Below are 18,743 nucleotides of genomic sequence, written 5' to 3' on the forward strand. Positions count from 1 at the left end.
CTTTCCCTAGGTTACTAGGGAAACAGCCTGGGAGCTGTTCCAAAGGTTGTTTTGTTTTCTGATTTGTCTTTCCCTGAACTTTCTTAGTTTATATTTTAAAATTCTCTGAGATGAGAGCAACAGTCAGGTGCATGGTATACAAGATGTGGACAAGCCATGGGGTCTATATTGTCATGTAATATTCTGTTTTGCTTGACTGTTCTTACAGCACCCAGATGATATCAGACTTAAGGAAGAGTTATTTACAATAATGAGAGGTGTAAAAAGTGGGAGGAGCAATTAATCGTAGAACATGGTGCATCTTTATGCATTAATTATATATTTTCAGAAAACTTGATCTATTTCTTACTTCCCTCTGTCCTTTGATCTGATTATGTCCTGAATATCTGCTATACTATTTTATACTGATATGATGGATTTTGTTGAAATAGGTTTAAATTATCTAACGTGAAGTAGCTATCCAAATGAGTGTGGTGAGACATTGGAATGGGTTGCCCAGAGAAGTTGTCGATGCCCCCTCCCTGGAAGTGTTCAAGGGCAGATTGGATGGGGCTCTAAGCAACCTGGTCTAGTGGGACTAGTGTCAGCTTTATATGGTTGAAAAGGCATATCCAAAATGAGTACATAGTTGGGAATCTATGCATCATCTAGGAGATCTGATGAAGACTGCTTGGCTGGTACCCTCAGTGTCAACACACACTATCATGGAACCACCACCTAGGTACAGGTGTTTTTATCCATACATGCTGGACAGATTATTTGAATGCAAAAGTCTTGTTCTTCTGTGTTGGTATTAGAATGTATTTGAAATGGACAGTGTTTTAAAATGTGTGATCTCTTTTTGTTTGTTTCTAGAATTGGATTTGTTTTCGTGTTAAGTACAGAAGAAGAAATTGATGGGAATGAAAATGCTGAAATAGCTCTTTGGAGAACTTTTAATTACATTGCAGAGGAATCTGACACTTCTCAAGCCTTCACCTCAATAATTAATGTTAGTTCTCTCACAAGAAATCACCTTTTTTAATTGCTTTTCTATGTAGTTACGATTTTGCTACCTTGTGACAACACATATGCATTTACTTTACATGGAAGTGTGAAGTATAAAAACATGTATCTCTTTAATGCACTATAGAATTATTTGCAGAAAACTTAATGCCTCTAGAAACCAACTTGCTTTTGTCATTTTACCTATCTACAGGCTTTCTTCATGAATATAAAAAGGTAGTTGCATACCTTACAGCTTTAAGTATTTCCTTGTGAAAAATGATTCTCTGTTATTTGTGTTAATGTGATGCCTGGTTCTGTGTTTTGTATCTCTTGGAATACAGGCATTTTAATATCACTATGGCAATCCTAAAAACTTTGAAAAACCCTTAGCTATTCTCTAGTGTAGACAGTGAAGGGGAACGATATAAGTTATTTTTTGGTCATGCTTGAGCTGTTCATGGGTGTAGGAAACAGTAAAATTCCAGATATGTATATGAGACAGGTTTTCTGAGTTAAAGAATGCAGATTCATGTAAAGACAAGAATTTCAGAGATGAGAGATGAATGGAGGGAAATAGAGAGCAGTCTGTGTGAAGACTCTGCAGGAAAAATTATATCAGGGAATATGGTATTAATACATAATACTTTCTCTTGTTTTCTGCTGTTTTGTTCAGTGCCTAGAAACTAATGTATTGGACAAACTCAGAAAGCTTAAGATGAAGGGAACTGAAGTAACTAGGAATACCTTGGAAGAGAAATAGAAATCCCAAAGTGTTAGGAGCTGATATGCATGGGTGACTGTTGTGCATGACCAGATCACAAAAAATATCAGTTTACAGTGTGCTTTTAAAAATGTTCATTTCAGTATTTGTTTTTTTTGTAATATAAAAAGAAGAGGATGATAAATATAATTAGAAGATAATAAAAACAGAATCAGTGAAAGACATGTTGGAGATACTCAGAGGTGTGAAAGGAAATGTATTGCTCCACATTTGAAAAGAAATGGATTTGATAATTTTCACTTCAAATTTCTTTTCTGTGTTTGATGAAAGTATTAAAATCTTATGCTATGAAATAAAATATCATTGGTAAGGCAAAATTATCACTGTAGGAAAAAGCATTACTGACTAATTCAGGCTTAGATTTATCCCATATAGATAGATATACAGTAATAATTTAGATTCTGTCTCTAGTCAGTGGTGAAAAATAACCTTTCACATTCAGCTCACGTAGCATTATTTCCTTTGCCACTTCAGATTTAGACTATATATAAGAATAGCCTATAATTTAGACTATATGATAATAATAAATTGATCAGAACAGTGCTCTGATGAAAAAGTGAGTATATGCAATGTTGATAATTACTAAAGCAATAAAAAGACTGCAATATAACAATAAGAGCAATATAAAAGTATACTGATACAAAATTGACTAGACCCTTAGAAAAAGGTTACATTTACTTCATTGTTTATTTACTTTTAGCAGTTTTATTAAAGTATGATTGACAATTTATTTAACTTCTAAAATTTCTTTCTGTTAACATTTTTCACAGATGTACCATGAAGTGAAAGGTGGAAATGTTCTAACAGTAAAACATGTGAAAGATCTTCTTAGGAGTGAATACCCACATGCTGATGTTGAGAGCATACTAGGTGTGGATTCTGAATATGATGAAGGGAGAAAGGTATGTTTGAGAGCAAAGTGGCAAGAAGTATTGTGACACACAAGGTATTGCATTTGCTAAGCTAAATGTTAAAGCCAGTCAATAAAGAATCTTTGAATCAAATTTTTCTTCAGCCACCATTCAGTCATTGGTGGAAATGTCAAAAGGGTTTCTGCATTACTATTCTCTCAAGTAAAAGTCACCATTCCCTGCTACATTCAGGAACACGAGTTTTTTTTCTAGTAAGCATGTCAAGAGGTCTCTTTCTCACACTGCAGAAATTGTTCTGCAGTGGGAACTACTTAAAATACATTTTTTCTGGTTGTCTCACTGCGTTTTCTCTGAGAAAAAATTAACTTGTTCTGCTTTCTTATCAAATAAGGCTTGGCTTCTGAACAAAAAAAGCCTTGTTATATTTTTTTAGGGTGCTGTCTTTAAGGAAAAGGTCTGTATGTTGATCCACCTAAAACTATGACTGTTTTAAGGTCCATCTTCAATGTTATTTGCTTAATATTTTTTCCTGAGAATGTTAAGCAAAATATAATAGTATTTCTCAGCAAGATGATAAAGCAAAATGTCAAAACACCACATAAATGATTCCTAGGGGTCCTGTTTGGTTTCCAAACATTTCCCATTTTGCCCCTGCTGCTTGTGAGAAGGTGTGACAGTGAATGGTGCTTGGAGAGTAGAGTTCATTGTCTCTTGATATTAGTCTCCTGTTTTGCTACAGTCTGCCACAGCTTATTTAATCCTGTGATATTTCTGATATGATCAGACAGGAGCAACCTTTTATAAAAAGACTGGCCTGGGTCCATTGCCTCAAGCTCTGTTTAATGGCGTGCCCTTTAATAGAGAAGAGATGGATGCTGCAGAGTTAGAGACAGTTATTCTTCAGAGGATTATTGATGCCACTGGGTTCTTCCAGAGGGCAGTGTTCATGGTATGTTTAACATTTCTGAATGAATGTAAGATGAAATATGTGGCAGTGAATTGTTTCAGTCATGTTCTCGTTTTTTTATAAAGCAATGGCTTGAAATTAATAATATCGCAACTGAAATTAAATTGTTACTTCAGTTTGTGATCATGGCTTTGAAACAGTGTGTTTATATTATAGAATATTAAAGCATCAACTAAACTTATAGTAATTATATTGAATTTAAAAAAAAAAAAAGGAATGTACTGCTTTTGTTCATTGAAAAATGTGTATCTGATATTTTGAAATAATGTGTAATATGTGTACATTTTTTACTTGCCATTGCCTGTAACTTGGTTTATATAGAAGCTTGAAGCTCAGTTGAAAGATTATACAAATACTCAAGTCTTGAAGCTTTGAAAGTACGGATTTAATATTTTTCTCTTACTGCAGGGTTTGTTACATGATCATATAAATGCAATCGATTTCCTTATGGATCAGCATAATGTAGTTTCCCGTATAAACCCCATTATTCTTGGAGCAGAAAAAAGATACATACATTTTGGATCCAGATCTGGTAACTACATTGCTTGGATTGGCTGTTGTTATGATTTTCAGTTTTTTAAGTCTAATATGTTGTGTGTTACATTTTGCAGTTCCATTTGATGTGGAAGACTTCTCTACTTTCTCCTTTTTGGATGCAGAAGATAAAAGTGCTGTAATTTCAGACAACATGAAGTATTTAACAAAAAAGGGTATATTTATTTTTTATATGTTTTGTGTGTGTATATATATTTACATAAGCATTACAAATTGTTGCTAGTAAAGTATCTTAAGTAAATAATATCCTGAGGCTCCCATGTAAATAAATACATTTTCCAATATTCAGGTACCTTTTCAGACCAAATCACATACTAATATTATAAACATGAATTGTAATTAATAGGATAGTTATTTTAGATTTTTCTAGTTTTGAAATGGGATGGATATCATGGCTAGTTGTTTTTAAGACATTAAGTTAAAAAGCTTTGCAAGACTTCTGCAGCTTCAAAACAAAGACTCAGTTCCCATAATATAGTTTTACTTGAGGATATTAGAGATCATATCCAGTTTTCAAATAACTCTTAGTTGCAGCATTAGCAAGTGAAGAATGCATAGTCTTTGTGATATCTGTATCAAAATTAGGCATTTCTACCATTTGAGGAATAATTGATTTTATTCCTTATTTATTAGCACTGTAGAAAATAAAAACACTCTGGATTATCACTCATGGATACATTTTATCTTTCTAAAACTCACTTTTTTCTGTACATTTAAAATACTTTTTGATGTACAAAGTTCTTATTTCATATGCAAGTACGTTCCCTTGGAGCTGGAGGCATTTATGGATACAACAGTGGGGGCTAACACAGCATGGGATTTTGCAGTAGTTTGTACCTCGTTAACTTCTAGGGGTAGACAATTAACTGCTCTTTTGCATCAGTCTGTCAAGAAACACTAGTCATATAATCATATGTAATAGTAAAGTAATAATAATATTAACAAAGTACTATTATTTCAATAATTTTTATGCAGTATTAATACAGTTTTCACTTCATTGTCAGAAAGAAATGCCATATACTTACATTTCTTTAGAATAGTGTTATTTTACCCTATTTTATTATCTGTCACAGCCACATCCCAAGGCATCCCAGGTAGTTGTCAAATGATGACTGGCTTTCAATCTGTGGGCTCATTCACATCTCTTGTGTAAAACCATTAACCTCTAAGCTACATTTGAAATCTCTGTCCTCAGTGTGTTTCTCTAGACGGCAGCAACACTTAATAATAATCTCTTCCTAGAATCTCACCAGAACATTGTAAAATTCTCATCTGTACCTAGTACCTTCTAGGAGATATATGATATACCTGAGTAGACTGATATTCTTCTACAGATAATTTTGCAGAATTTTTCATGTACAATTGCCATTCTATGAAGAGTAAAGAACAAGAGGCTACAGACCAGGAAAAATGGAAATTTTCTGCGTACGCGGCTATGCAGTAGTTTACAGTAGTTTTTCAGCTGTGTTTGGTGTTTTCTCGTTTGTGTCCAGAAATGGTTAGTTTTGTCCTGCCTTTGGCTGAAGGACTCTCCCTTTGCTGCTGGATAAAGTGAATGGCCATGTATTAATGTAACTACTCAGTTCTTTTCGTTTCTGGGTATATGACCAGCCTCCATCAAATTTTCACAAGAAACCTCTGATAAAGCAAGTCTTGTTCTTGGAACTAGGTTTTTATTTAGGGCCATCTTGTTTCAGTGGTGCAACAACAGTTTGGCTACCTTAGTGGCTGTCTTACAGTAACATGATTAATTGCCTCATGACAATAGTAATAATAATTCAGAGGGCAAAAGATTCTGATGTGGCAAAGATTAGCTTTTCAGTTAAGTCAGCAAACATACATATAAACTTCAAAATCTCTAACAGAATTAATTCATTCTTCATTACTTGTGAGAAGATCCTCCAGAATGTAAAGCAAGACTATCTCTTAATTTTTAGATGAAGATGCATTATATGCTGTTACTATCTGGATTATTGCTGATTTTGATAAGCCAGCTGGGAGACGCATGCTTTCTAATGCCTTGAAACACCTGGTGAGTTTCTAACAGTTTATATTAAAATACTGATGATTAATGTGCTCTTAGCAACAGTGTGCACGTTCAAAAAAATTATACTCTTAAAGGTGTTAAAATATTTTTTTCTGGGTCAGGTGCAAGCTTGCAAGACTGTGCTTTCATTTTGCTCTGCTCTCCTGCAGCACTGGAATCTTATGGGCCTGTAAATGATCATTTGGTTCATGGACTCCTGACACAGGAGACAAACAGACATTGTGTGTTAAAAGGGTGAATTTCTTCCCAGTTACATTCCTTCTCCCATGAGGTATCCTACCATGTTACCTGAGCCGGAGAAGTTAGGATAATGTCTGTTGATAAGATGTAGTGTTCTCCTGTATCGTATGGCATAGCTGTGGCCATGAAGTGATCGTTTTTTCACATACTGTTTGTGTGCTTCTGATGCAGATTTGATTTCTTTGTGTGTGTGTTTTTATATGCTAGGAGGATCATCCCCATTTATGGATTTTCTTACTTTTAAGTTCTTCAGTATTAATAATAGTATTGAAAGTATGCAGGTAAATGCCATGTGAATAAAAATGACAAAAGCCTCTGTTCTGGAGAGATTAGAACAGTAATTACATTGAAGTTGGGAAAACATCTAGATTTACTAATCAGCAATGAAACAGAAATCATGCTAAGGGAATTGTGAAATCGGTATGTTGCAGGGAGCATGTGATACCAAAGATGTCTTAAAAAGAGGCTTTAAAAACTGCAGAGAGGAATATGGATTACAAGTCCTTGTTACAGAAAAATATTTCATTTATCTGACTGCTAGATCTGTGACCAAAGCTTGACAGATGTGTTCCCTCCGTAGTTTCAGTTTTTTCCTACCTTCAGCAGGGAGAATAGGCATTAGCTCCCAGCTACGAAGTGAGAACTGTCTGGGCAAGTCTCTGTGCTAGTGAGGAGAATCACTAGAAAAAGCCATTCTGAACGAGTTTTGTTGGTTGTTCTATGAAGCAGCAGTTTAATTGGCTATTTTCATTCTAAATGATAGATTTGATTTAGATAAACCTTATATCTCTCAACACATGGCTTCGTGTCTGGTGTCACCAGCATAATTTGGGGTTTTTTGACCCAAATGGGATGGCCTAAGTGGCACCAGGAATGCTGGCATCAAATGTGAGATGCCTTTCTCAAAGAGGGAAGAGGGTCTTTGCTCAAGCGATTGCAGGACTGATTGACAGGGCTTTGAACTAGATGCGAAGGGGGAGGGGGATAGTCATATCAAGATTGTCTGTGACAAGCAGCAGGAAGACACACCAAGCTAAGCAGGATGGGGTAGAAAGGAAGGCCCTGGGAACTACTGACCTCACTGAACTGCCTCACCCCTGTGCTTGAGAAGATCATGGAACAGATCCCCCTAGTAGAAATGCTAAAGCATATATGGAGGACAGGGAGGTGATTCAGGACAGCCAGCATGGCTTTACTAGGGGCAAATCCTGCCTGACCAGCATAGTGGCTTTCTACAATGGAGTGACTGCATTAGTGGACAAGGGAGGATCTATGGATGCCATATTTTTGTTTAATATATTAATATTTTGAGTTTATTTTTGTTTAATATTTTCATTAATGATACTGACAGTGGCATTGAGAGCACCCTCAGCAAGTTTGCCAGTGATACTAAGCTAGCTGGTGCTGTTGATATGCCAGAGGGATGGGCTGCCATCCAGAGGGACCTGGAGAATTGGTCCGGGTGAACCTCATGAGGTTCAACAAGGCCAAGTGCTAAGTCCTGCACCTGAGCTGGAGCAACCAGAGATACAGGCTGGGGAAATAAATGCTAGAGAGCAGCCCTGTGGAAAAAGACCTGGGGGTACTAGTGTGTCAAAAGCTGGACATGAGCCACCAGTGTGCAATTGCAGCCCAGAAGGCCAACCTCATCCTGGGCTGCATCAGAAGAAGTGTGGCCAGCAGACTGAGAGAGGTGATTCTGCCCCTTTACTCTGCTCTGGTGAGACCTCACCTGGAGTACTGGGTCCAGCTCTGGAGCCTCCAGTACAAGAAAGATGTGGACCTGTTGAAGTGTGTCCAGAAGTGGGTAGATCAGAGGGCTGGAGCACCTCTCTTCTGAAGACAGGCTGAGAGAGTTCGGGTCGTTCAGCCTGAATAAGAGAAGACTTTGGGGAGTCCCTATAGCAAACTTCCAAGACCTGAAGGGAGCCTGTAAGAAGGCTGGGGAAGACCTGTTCATGTAATGATAGGACAAGGAGTAATGATCTTAAGCTAGAAAAAGATACAGGTTGAACATTAGGAAAAAGCTCTTTAATATGAGGGTGGATCACTGGAACAGGTTGTCTAGAGAGGTGGTGAAGGCCCAATCCCTGGAGACATTCCAGGTCAGGCTTGATGGGAGATTTTAAATTCCCTTCCAGACCCTTTTTGTCTGTCAAGCCAGGGTCTAGTCGATTTTCTGATAGGTGCAGAACTGGCACAGACACCTCTTGCACATGAATTGCCATTGGCATTTGAAGAAAAGTATGCAAGAATCTGGGAGGGGAAGCGGCCAAAGGGAAATTGCTTTCTACAGTTTCCACTAATATTAAAAAAAGCCTAGAGATGTCTTAGCTGGGAGAGACTTCTGGAGGTCATCTAGTGCAGCTTCCCACTCAAAGTAGGATTATTTTCATCATTAGATTAGGTCAGCTGTAAGGTTTGTCTGAAGGAGTCTTGAAAATCTCCAAGGAGGTGACTCAGTCCCCTCCCTTGATAATTTGCTTTGGTGTTTCACTGCCTTCCTAGTGTAGTTTTTCTTACTAGGCCAAGATTCATGACCATTACTTCTTGCTATACTCTTTGCTGCTACCAGGAAGAGCTTGGCCATTTCATGGTTTTCACAAACCCTTCAGTAGTCATTGGTTGCAATTAGGATTCTCTGTAGCCTCCTATGTGCCATACTGAGCAAGTCCAGCTGTCTTGGCTGCCTTTTGCTGAAGCCTCTCCAGTGTCTCAACAGCCTGCACTGGGGGGACCAAAACCAGGCACAACAGTCCCAAGTGCAGCCTCACAGGTACTGAGCAGAGTCTCTGTCATCTTTACAGCAAGAGCGTGCTCCTCAGGAGCAGTTTAAGTACACACTTCGAAGCTTTACAAATAAGTGTTCTAACAAAGCTTTCCTCAGAGGCGGCAGTTTAAAGTTTGCTGGTTAAATATGTTGAATAACAGTGATTTAATTCCTCATTTTTGTATTCTTTACTGCATTAGTCCATTTATCTCTTTGCCAGTTAGTGATGCCATTTGATCCTACTTTAGAATCATCACTCTCTCAAAATTTAACTGGCATCACTGATTTTAACAAGTGAAACATTCTCCTGCTGATTAAGAATAAAGTGATAAGTGGATAAATTTTCTTGTATTTATTTTATGCTTAGTTTGGTAGTTTTTAAAAAATAGAAAAACACCAACAAGTTCTAAAGTTTTCTGTGAACACTTGTTTGTTCTTTGTTAAAAATACACTTCTGCAGAATGCTCAAAGGCAATTGTCCTATTAAAAAAAACAATCTTTATTTTAAATATATATTGCAGAGTGGGTAAATCTTTACTAGTAACATTTTTATTCCTAGTTGAAATTCTGAATTAGGCATTGATGTAGATTTTCTAAAGACAAATTGCTGCAAAAAAATTAAATACTCAAGGGCATTTCACAGAGTTATAAAAGATATGAATACATTAGGTAACAGCAGATGGAATTGTTAAATCGTGTATTATACTGCATTTTTCTTTGCAGAAAACAAGCAGTCATACACGAGTTGGGATTTTGAACAATCCTTCATCAAAAATAAAGGAAGATAACACAGCCATTGCAAGAGGAATTTTGACTGCTTTTCTCACGCAGAACAACAGCAACTCAAAAAGTTTCCTGAGTAAACTCAGTAAAGAAGAGACAGCAAAATCTCTCGCTGCTGGAACTAAAATTTCTAAATTCTTCATCCCAGTGAGTGCAAACTAAATTAGACTACATTATTTTTCATTTTACATGGCTTTAAGTGTAAGGGGATGTTGAGAATAACTGTGTTTGGCCGAATGCTATGAAGTTTATAATCTTTATGCAGTTTCTGCTCAAGCAGATTTCGATTTTTGGCAACTTCTATGTGATGCAAGAAGAGAGAATTTCTGTAATGTAATGGAAGAAAATAAGACAATACTGAAAAACACAGTACAGATACTGGATTATTGAGACCAAAGTAGTTTAGTTTAAATGGTGGGTTGGGGTTTTTTATAGATCTCTATCAATTAAAATTATTAATGTATTAAAATGTTAATGTTTTTCAACAGTTAAGGCTTCAGAAGTAACTGATTTTTACCTTGCTGTTGTTGTTATGAGCAGTAATAGGTACAGACTGAAGTGACTGAGGTTAATGAACTTTGTATACTTCTGGCCAACATTTTCTGGTGTGTTCCTATGAAAATTCATGGGTTTAAAATACAAGAGTTGCTGATTTCAAAGTTTGCCCATAGATTTCAGCTGAGTTATCAAACAACAGCTGCAAACTACAGTTTTTGTTGGAGAAGGACCTGTAGATTGTACTATTTTTAATAGAAGATTTGGAAGATGAAGAACTCTCTGGCACCATATTGGAAAATTAATTGGCTGTTTGGGGTCATGCTTATATTTGATTGTCTAATACATTTTGAAAGACATAAAAGTAGCTAATTAATCAGGCTGTACGTGTGTTTATTTTGTTATATTAATTATATGTGAATTAATCTGTTTCCTTGGTCTTTATATTTCTGATGAAGAAACACATATTAGTGGATTTTATTACAGCAGGATAATTTTGACAGGTGAGGCACAGTGCCCTTGTAAGGAGGCCAGAGTTCCAGCATTTTCTTCCCACTTTGCACATGGATTTCTTGTGCATCTTACTGGATGATTTGGCTTCCCCAAAAACATGTTTATGCAGTATCAAATTAACATATTAAAATGACTGTTAGGTTTCTAAAGTATGATGGATTTTTTTATTCTTTTTTCCTAAAAGTGAAAATACAGAACAGTTGTTAACAGAGAATGTTATTTTTCAGGCAGCTCTGTGCTAGGTTGTAGAAGTGTTTAACCTTGGACTCAGCTTTCCTCTCCCAGTTACTCACAGTTGCCCAAGGGTAGAAACTGCACACGAGCTAGTGGGGTGACTCCACACCCACAATTATGTGCTGGCATTGAAGCTGGAGTAGTTGTTTTATTTTGATTTCTGGTTACCACGAAAATCTTTGATTCCCTCAGCTGTTACAAAATGTATATTCAGTGATTCATTCCACCATCTCATGCTTTACCTTTGCTTTAGGGAATGGATGATGATACTTTTGAGAAGAAGTACAACACTTTAGGACTGGATTTAATTAAAAGCCACCAGATGTTCTGCCAAGAGGTTCTTAAGCTGCTTCCTGGGCAAATGGCTGTTATGAGCAATGGCAGGGTAAGAAAAAAATGAAGTAATCTCTCAGTTATTTTGTAGGAATGTTTTACTTCCTGGAACTTTGCTTTCAAAGTAAAGAAAATGCATTATATTAATTTCCCATTTACTCAGCCTGTTGTTAGAGAATGGTATGAATGTTTGCCTTGTTTTTAATTTTGTTTTACTCCTAATACATTTATTAACTCCATTCCATTGGTGCTAATACAGATTTGTCATTCCCACAGCTATTTAAGAGTTAAGCTGACAAAATTCTCTAAATAGGTCAATATTTGATAGATTTGTAATGCTAGATGATGACCCTGAAGCTACCTGTATTTTACACATTTGGGATAGGATTAACTGCTGCATATATAATAAACAATTAAATTAAACTTACTATAGTAATATTTCAAGCTCTGAAAACCCATATTGTTTGTAAACATCAATAGCCTTAATTACAGTGTGGCTACAGATGAACTGTGATTTAAGAAAATACAATATTGGGTTCAATATTTAGTACTTGTTAATGACAATACCTTACATTACAAATACAATTCATGCAAACTAATCTTTGAGTTAGATCTTTTCTGTTTTCTGTGTATTACTCCACCATTAGAAAGAAGTACAGATACTAGGTTGGTATCTCATTACTGGAAACTTTCTTTAAATTGTATTCTTAGTTACTCTTGTGCATCAGAAATTGCTTCAAAGGTACAATAGAAACACCACTAACAAACCCACAGAAAGTGTTTTTGTTGATGAAGCACAGAAGAATTATGTTGGCTTTTTTGTATCACCCCCCCAAATAAATACAATGTTATTTTATAAATGTTTATTGCTGTTTTCCACACCTAAAAAAGCTCAAATATTGAAATGTTTTAAGTTTGGAGGAAATAAATATCTTAAAAAATACTTGGAGAAATGTGATAATGTATATTCATGTTTTGACTTCTAATGTTACTTTTTAAAAAGATGTGGGATATTTAATTTCTATCCTTGCTATTTCAGCTCTGAAATTTTGTTTTTATGACTTCTTTTTCAAGTTATGAATTCTGCAAAAATAGCATTGTATTTCATGGTCACACTATGTCTTACTCTCTCATGCATCACTGCTATTAATAAAAATGCAAAAGTGGAACCTCTCATTTCTAGGAAGCAGTTGAATTTCAGAAGAGGGGCATTCAGCACCAAACTTACATGACATTCTATATCCTGGGAGCCCTGTAGGTTCTTAAAGTCAGCTTGGTTCAATTTAGCCCAGTAGACTGAGTAGGAAATCTAAACAGCATCCTATTTTCTGGGACCTGAAAGCTCTTTTTTTTTTTTCCTTCAGACACCAAAACAACATAGCAGTTCTGTCTCTGGATATTCTGTATTTCTTATCCTTTCCTCTTCCCTTCAACTATTCTGCTTCATCTAAGAAGCCTTGAGAAGTTAAGATACAGTGTTCACAGAATTAAACAACTAAAGAGTGCAGTAGGCAGACAGTAATTTGAGTTTCTGTTTAAAATAATGTACCTAACAGAGCTTTTTCTTAAACTTAGATATGTTATTTCTAAATAGTGTACTCCTTTACATAAGTATAATGAAAAATATAACAGATATTTCTGTTGCAGCTTGTCTTTGTCATTGATAATGATCAGTAATTACAGAACTGTAAAAAACTCATCCTGCATAGTTACTATACAGCTTAGTACTATATAGTTAATAATATTGGTGTCTATAGGGTGTGGGGTTGTATATTTAATCTTGTGCATTCGTTTAAAATATTAGCATATTTTTGCTTACAGAAGAAACATTATTGGGACACTCTATGCTTAGTAACTCTTTTTTCCTCTATTAAAGATACTGGGTCCTTTAGACAATGAATTCTACACTGAAGACTTTAAATTGTTGGAAAAAATAACATACAGTACCTCAGCAGAAAAGATTAAAGCTGTTGTCAAAGAGATGGGAAACAGTAGTAAAAGGTAAAATTCCTCTGCATTTTGAGGCTTTATGATATACTGCCTTGTTTATTGCCCGTGACAAATTAATAAGCATTTTGCATGGGAAATATGAACAAAGATTCATATATATAGTGAGAGCACTCATCATACTATATACTCAGATATATACACTTTAGATGCACTGTAAGTGCTTGTTGCTTGCACGCTGCATATTTGCTATCTTCTTACTTAGCATCAGAGTAATTCTATGTAGACAGGTTTTACTGTCTACTACTATCTACTGAGGTCCCTCATTTCCTTGTTAGCATTTCCCTAGAAGACTTATGTACTCAAATCCTTGCCCTGTTTCCTGGAAGAAACATCACATGCTAAACTTTGAATCACCTTAATGCTTGGCAAATTGTGCTATTTAACATAGTTTTCCACTCTATACACTGTGTATGTTGAGTTTCAACTGCATGTGTCATTTACCCTGCTGCTGTGACAGCCTCTTTGGTACCTTGTTGTTACAGCACAGAGCAGAAAAAAATGCACCCTGTGTTATTCATGAGACATGCACCCTCTTACTGTTAGTCATATGTGTGATGAGTCCAAGGCATAAGAGATCACTGTATGTCTAAAGAATCACATCCTCTCCAGCTTGCCTTGTAACATGTGTGCAGCTCTGCCAAATTTCTCCAAATATTTTATCTGCTTTCACTGTAGTTAGAACCACAAGATGAGTACATGGAACTGTAAACAATTCCTACTAGCTTTTGTTTACTTAAAAGTGATAATAGTAATAATAAGCTTTATAAAATCCAGTGCATCTTAAAACCACAGTAATATCTGAGTATTGGTATTTGAAGGAAAACAGTGTGTTGTCTTTAAGAATTGGTTAGAAAATGAGCCTGCAGAGACATGGACAGAAGTGGTGCTCTGACACCTTGCTGGACAACACTCAGACACCTGTTAATTGACAAGTGTAAAGATGAGTTCCAGCCAGCTTTTAATCTGATCCAGTTAGTGTGCAAAGAAGACAGCAAAATTTTATTATTTTTACAATAAGTATTGATTTTCTGTGTGGATCATTTCTGTTACCTGGAAGGACTGGCACAACTGAAAGAATAACTACTAGGAAAATAAGAAGAGCTAGAACTATCAAGAAGTAGTGAGGGGAAAAACATATTTAATCAAATATTAAAGCGTAGTGACAATGAAACAGAAGTATTAAGGTTTCTAAGGAAATTTCAGTAAGAAATCCCAAAAAAGTTAGAAGTTATGGCCAAGTAAACTTGAAGCTTTCTCCTTTATGTCTGTTCCTAGATGTCAAAAAGGGACCAAAAATGTAAAATAAATAAATAAATAGCTACAAATTATAGCAAATTGTACCATGTAAACAGTGAGGCTGAACAATAATTCTTCTAATTCTGCATCACTTAATTTTAAGAAAGGTGTGCATTTCACAAGCTCTAAGGTAGTAAGTGGATCTTGGGCATTGTTGTGCTAAAGGTTTTACTCAAGGTACAGATCTTGAAGTAATTTTGAAGGTTTGTGATGCAGGCTTTTAAAATATCCCATATGCAGACAGACATACATTAAACAGTGAATGTTTTCCTCCTTTTCTAATTAAAAACAAATTATATGTTCCTTATTAAATATAGTGGCAGTAACTTGATTATGAAAATAGATGCCCTACTGTCGTCGTTGCCTAAAACAGAGATGAGGCAAGATGCTGAATTACTCAAACAGCAGCACAGGTAAGTTCTGTCTGCCATGATAAGGCACATATAGTACTGTCATATTAGAATGTACTGATGACTACATAAGGTCTTCGAAAACTTGAATAAGCATTCCAGTTTTAAAAGAAGTTGTTGGTTCTGTGGTTGTGTGAACACGTTAATCTGCCTTAGTGGAATGTATCGTTACTTCTTTCTTAAAAATTTAATGTGTAGTATCTAATGATTTTCCAGCCTTATCCTTTGCTGAAAAGGGATTGCAATTGGTGTGAAGTGGTGATCTGGAATTAGAAAACGTGGAGTCCATACATTTACTAAAATGTTTCACCGATTAGAGCTAAAAGAAGCCCCCATTTATTTTTATTAATATGGAAAACTCCTGCATACCTTTTTCTGTGTATCTTGAGTGCTATTGTCAAGGCTAGTACACATGTGCTTATACCTGTGTAACAGTTTCTGGCTTAGCAGTGTCATTCTTGTCCACAGCTAATATCAACTGGATTACATGAAAATGCAAATTAATAGAGTTCATTGGCACTTAATTCCTTAAGAAAAACAGAACAGGCTGTCATCAGCTAATAGGTTTATGCTTGGCCAGCTTGTATTAGTGTCATTAATGTACTTATACGTTGGCTTCTGATTCTATGATTCTGATCCTACATTTAGAAACTGGACATGCCCTAAGCATCTTCTTTTGTTGTCATTGTTTATAAATGAGACCTAAAATACCAAGATGTGCATCTGGGATTCCTGTCCTCTTTGTAATGGAATACTAACAGTAGCTGTTCTTAATATAAGTTTAGCTGGGCCAAGCTTTCTGGAGCAAACAGGTATATTTTTTGGAAGAACGTATTGTAACATGAGAACTGTGATAAAAATACAAATTTTTGTAATGCAATTTCCAAGCCCCTACTTGTTTTTGTTGGAAAAGGTGCTCTAGTGTGCTGTGCCAATGGGACTGTTGACAAGAGAAATCAGTAGTAGCCTGTTTTAAGTGGCTAATACTTTTCTAGAGTTATATTAATAACATTAACTATGCTACTACCATATTGGAGGGAGTTCGACTTGCTAACAGTACTCACATTTTCTGTATATTTTTTGTGGGGAAAAAAAATTCAGATAGTCCAATTTGTGTGCTTACAGCGTATGACCTTTTTTTTAAGTGAAGTTTTCTACTTTTTCCTTCCTGCAGATCTAGATTACTTCATCTAAGGCTTCCTTGACTTGGTCTAATCAAATTTATCAAACTAAATTATTTTCTGGAATGCATAAAGCTTATCTGTCCTGTGAAGTTTCACACATCTTAGTTGCCATTTTCTCCACTTTTTTTTTTTTTAATTGTGTCTTGCACTTGTCAAACTGGTTGCTTCTAGATATTGATGAAGGTAACTATAGACCAGTCAAAAAGGCCATTTTAGAAAATTTTCAGTGTTTTATTACTTTCATTATGAGGCATGTAAATTATCAATAACCAATATGGAACTATGGAGATGAATGCTAAATTTTTAATAGCTGTTCACGTTTAGCTTTCTTAGTAACATCACAGGGAGCAATAATATCACTGCTATAATAATATCAATATCCCTGCTTGAAATGAGGGACACATTTTTGTGAGCAGTAAAATCTAAAGTTCCTCTGATATTAAAAATTCATGACTAAAGATGTTTGTTATTTCCAGAAATTCAGTTTAGAATTTTCGTGTCACTTATTAATTTTTTTAACAGCGTAGTAAAAGTTGATCCTCAAGAGAATGAACCATTCTATGATGTTATTGCTATTGTGGATCCATTGACAAGAGAAGCACAGAAGATGACTCATTTATTAATGGTAAGATGGTGATAATTTCTTTTAATGTGCACATTTGTAGTTTAGAATTTTTTCTAACTTCCATGTATGGTGTAGTAAAGGGGAAGACAAATTTTAGGTATATTAAATATATATACTTTGGTTATTTAAATAATTTTAAAAATTAAGGAATTCATCACTGTGAGTACCTTACTTGCGATTGCAAGTCAGATGCCCTCTGAACCAGTCCTCTTAAAAGTGAGTCCATAAATGCTCTATATAGTCAACAGAAGAAAAGGAAGAGCTTGTCTGTGTAATATAGAGGCATGTCCTATCTCAAAATCTTAAGGGGCATATGCTTCTTTCCATTAAACCAAATCACCTTAGTTTTCCAGGATACCTAAATGACGTGGTCTAAATCTGACCTGTAATATCATCATAAGAAGACTGGACCATAAACCTTTCAGCTCTTGGCAAGGGGGTTCTCAATTGATTAATGCTACTAAGTATATCTAGAAGTAGTCCACTGTGTGTAGCTATTGATCATCTCAACAGAAACTGCCCTAAAAATTTAGGTCTTAAAATTATTTTCTTTCTTCACTAGCTGCAGAATATCACTCTACCTCAGGTTCCTTTATAGTTTCCCATAAAAATGTAAATTTTGTCTTCTGTTTATGGTCTGATACAATTCTGAAACCTGTAACTTGATTTTTGCTGCGTCTTGTTTTATCGTTTTCTCTGCAGTAATTATGAAAGTCTCATAAATTCTTTTAATTCCTTTCCCCCCTCCTAGTTTCATACCCTTTTATGCCTTTTGTATAAAACATTAAAGTATGCACTCACTCTTAATAGTGAAGCTATCCATAATAGAAAATGTGCTGTTCCAATACTCTGAAATACTAGCTTTTCTCTAGAACCAGATCTTTCATTTCATCCTTCTCAGTTCAATTGAAAGCTTGGTATTACCAAATTAAAATATTTTTATTTTAGAATTGGCTGGAAACTCTCTCCATTTAGCCAGAAGTTCATGTTATGGTGTGTTGCATCAAGGGCCTTATAGCTCAAATCAGAAGCCTCTGTTCCTCCTAGGGCAATGGGCTCCCTGAGGAGCAACTTCTCTAAAGCATGCCTTGGCAAGTGACTCCCATGGTCTACCAAAAAGCCACCATCTCCTGGTGTAGAGACAAAATATGTATACATGTATATAGCAAGCCCCAAACTCAAAATTCCTGAATGGATACCTTTTTTATTATCTTGCTTTATGTAGAATATTGAAATATTATAAAGTTTAAGCACTTTAATATATTTATAGGATATTTTTTTGAAAAATGTAATTGGGTTGGTGCCCAGTACGTTGGATGGCAGCTACTCAGGGTGCAAAATACTAGCCACCCCAAAAATGTACGTGCTTCTTGTCCCAGTCCATATTGAATATGTCCATGTTACAATTTGGTTTTTTACCCTGGTTGAAAGCATGCTATTATATTACTTTGTGTCACTTAAAAATTACTTAAAGAAATCTTTTGGTAATTTTTAAAAAATATAAACACAGTTACTCATTAAATTGAATTGAAATTGGGAAGATATAAGCTTAGGTATAAGGTAAACTGTAATCTAAACTTGACTGCTTACTCTGAGAAAGTAGCAATTTTCTGACAGAGGCAAATTGTGGGACAGCAGGAA

The 18,743-nt window shown here is 35.5% G+C and overlaps 1 protein-coding gene across 1 annotated transcript in view; it reads left to right on the plus strand.

The window, feature by feature from the left end:
* The window catches only part of UGGT2 (UDP-glucose glycoprotein glucosyltransferase 2), a 78,945-nt gene that overhangs the window by 33,633 nt on the left and 26,569 nt on the right, over nucleotides 1-18,743 (plus strand). The window contains exons 14-24 of the mRNA XM_010006352.1: nucleotides 856-991; nucleotides 2,539-2,670; nucleotides 3,425-3,589; nucleotides 4,016-4,139; nucleotides 4,219-4,317; nucleotides 6,100-6,194; nucleotides 9,943-10,149; nucleotides 11,498-11,629; nucleotides 13,454-13,578; nucleotides 15,201-15,296; nucleotides 17,000-17,102. Coding sequence (XP_010004654.1) covers nucleotides 856-991; nucleotides 2,539-2,670; nucleotides 3,425-3,589; nucleotides 4,016-4,139; nucleotides 4,219-4,317; nucleotides 6,100-6,194; nucleotides 9,943-10,149; nucleotides 11,498-11,629; nucleotides 13,454-13,578; nucleotides 15,201-15,296; nucleotides 17,000-17,102 — 1,414 coding nt within the window. The remainder of the gene's footprint in view (nucleotides 1-855; nucleotides 992-2,538; nucleotides 2,671-3,424; nucleotides 3,590-4,015; nucleotides 4,140-4,218; nucleotides 4,318-6,099; nucleotides 6,195-9,942; nucleotides 10,150-11,497; nucleotides 11,630-13,453; nucleotides 13,579-15,200; nucleotides 15,297-16,999; nucleotides 17,103-18,743) is intronic.

The sequence above is a fragment of the Chaetura pelagica genome, unplaced genomic scaffold (genome assembly GCF_000747805.2).
Source record: "Chaetura pelagica isolate M959 unplaced genomic scaffold, ChaPel_1.0 scaffold29, whole genome shotgun sequence".
In the NCBI taxonomy this organism is placed as follows: Eukaryota; Metazoa; Chordata; class Aves; order Apodiformes; family Apodidae; genus Chaetura; species Chaetura pelagica.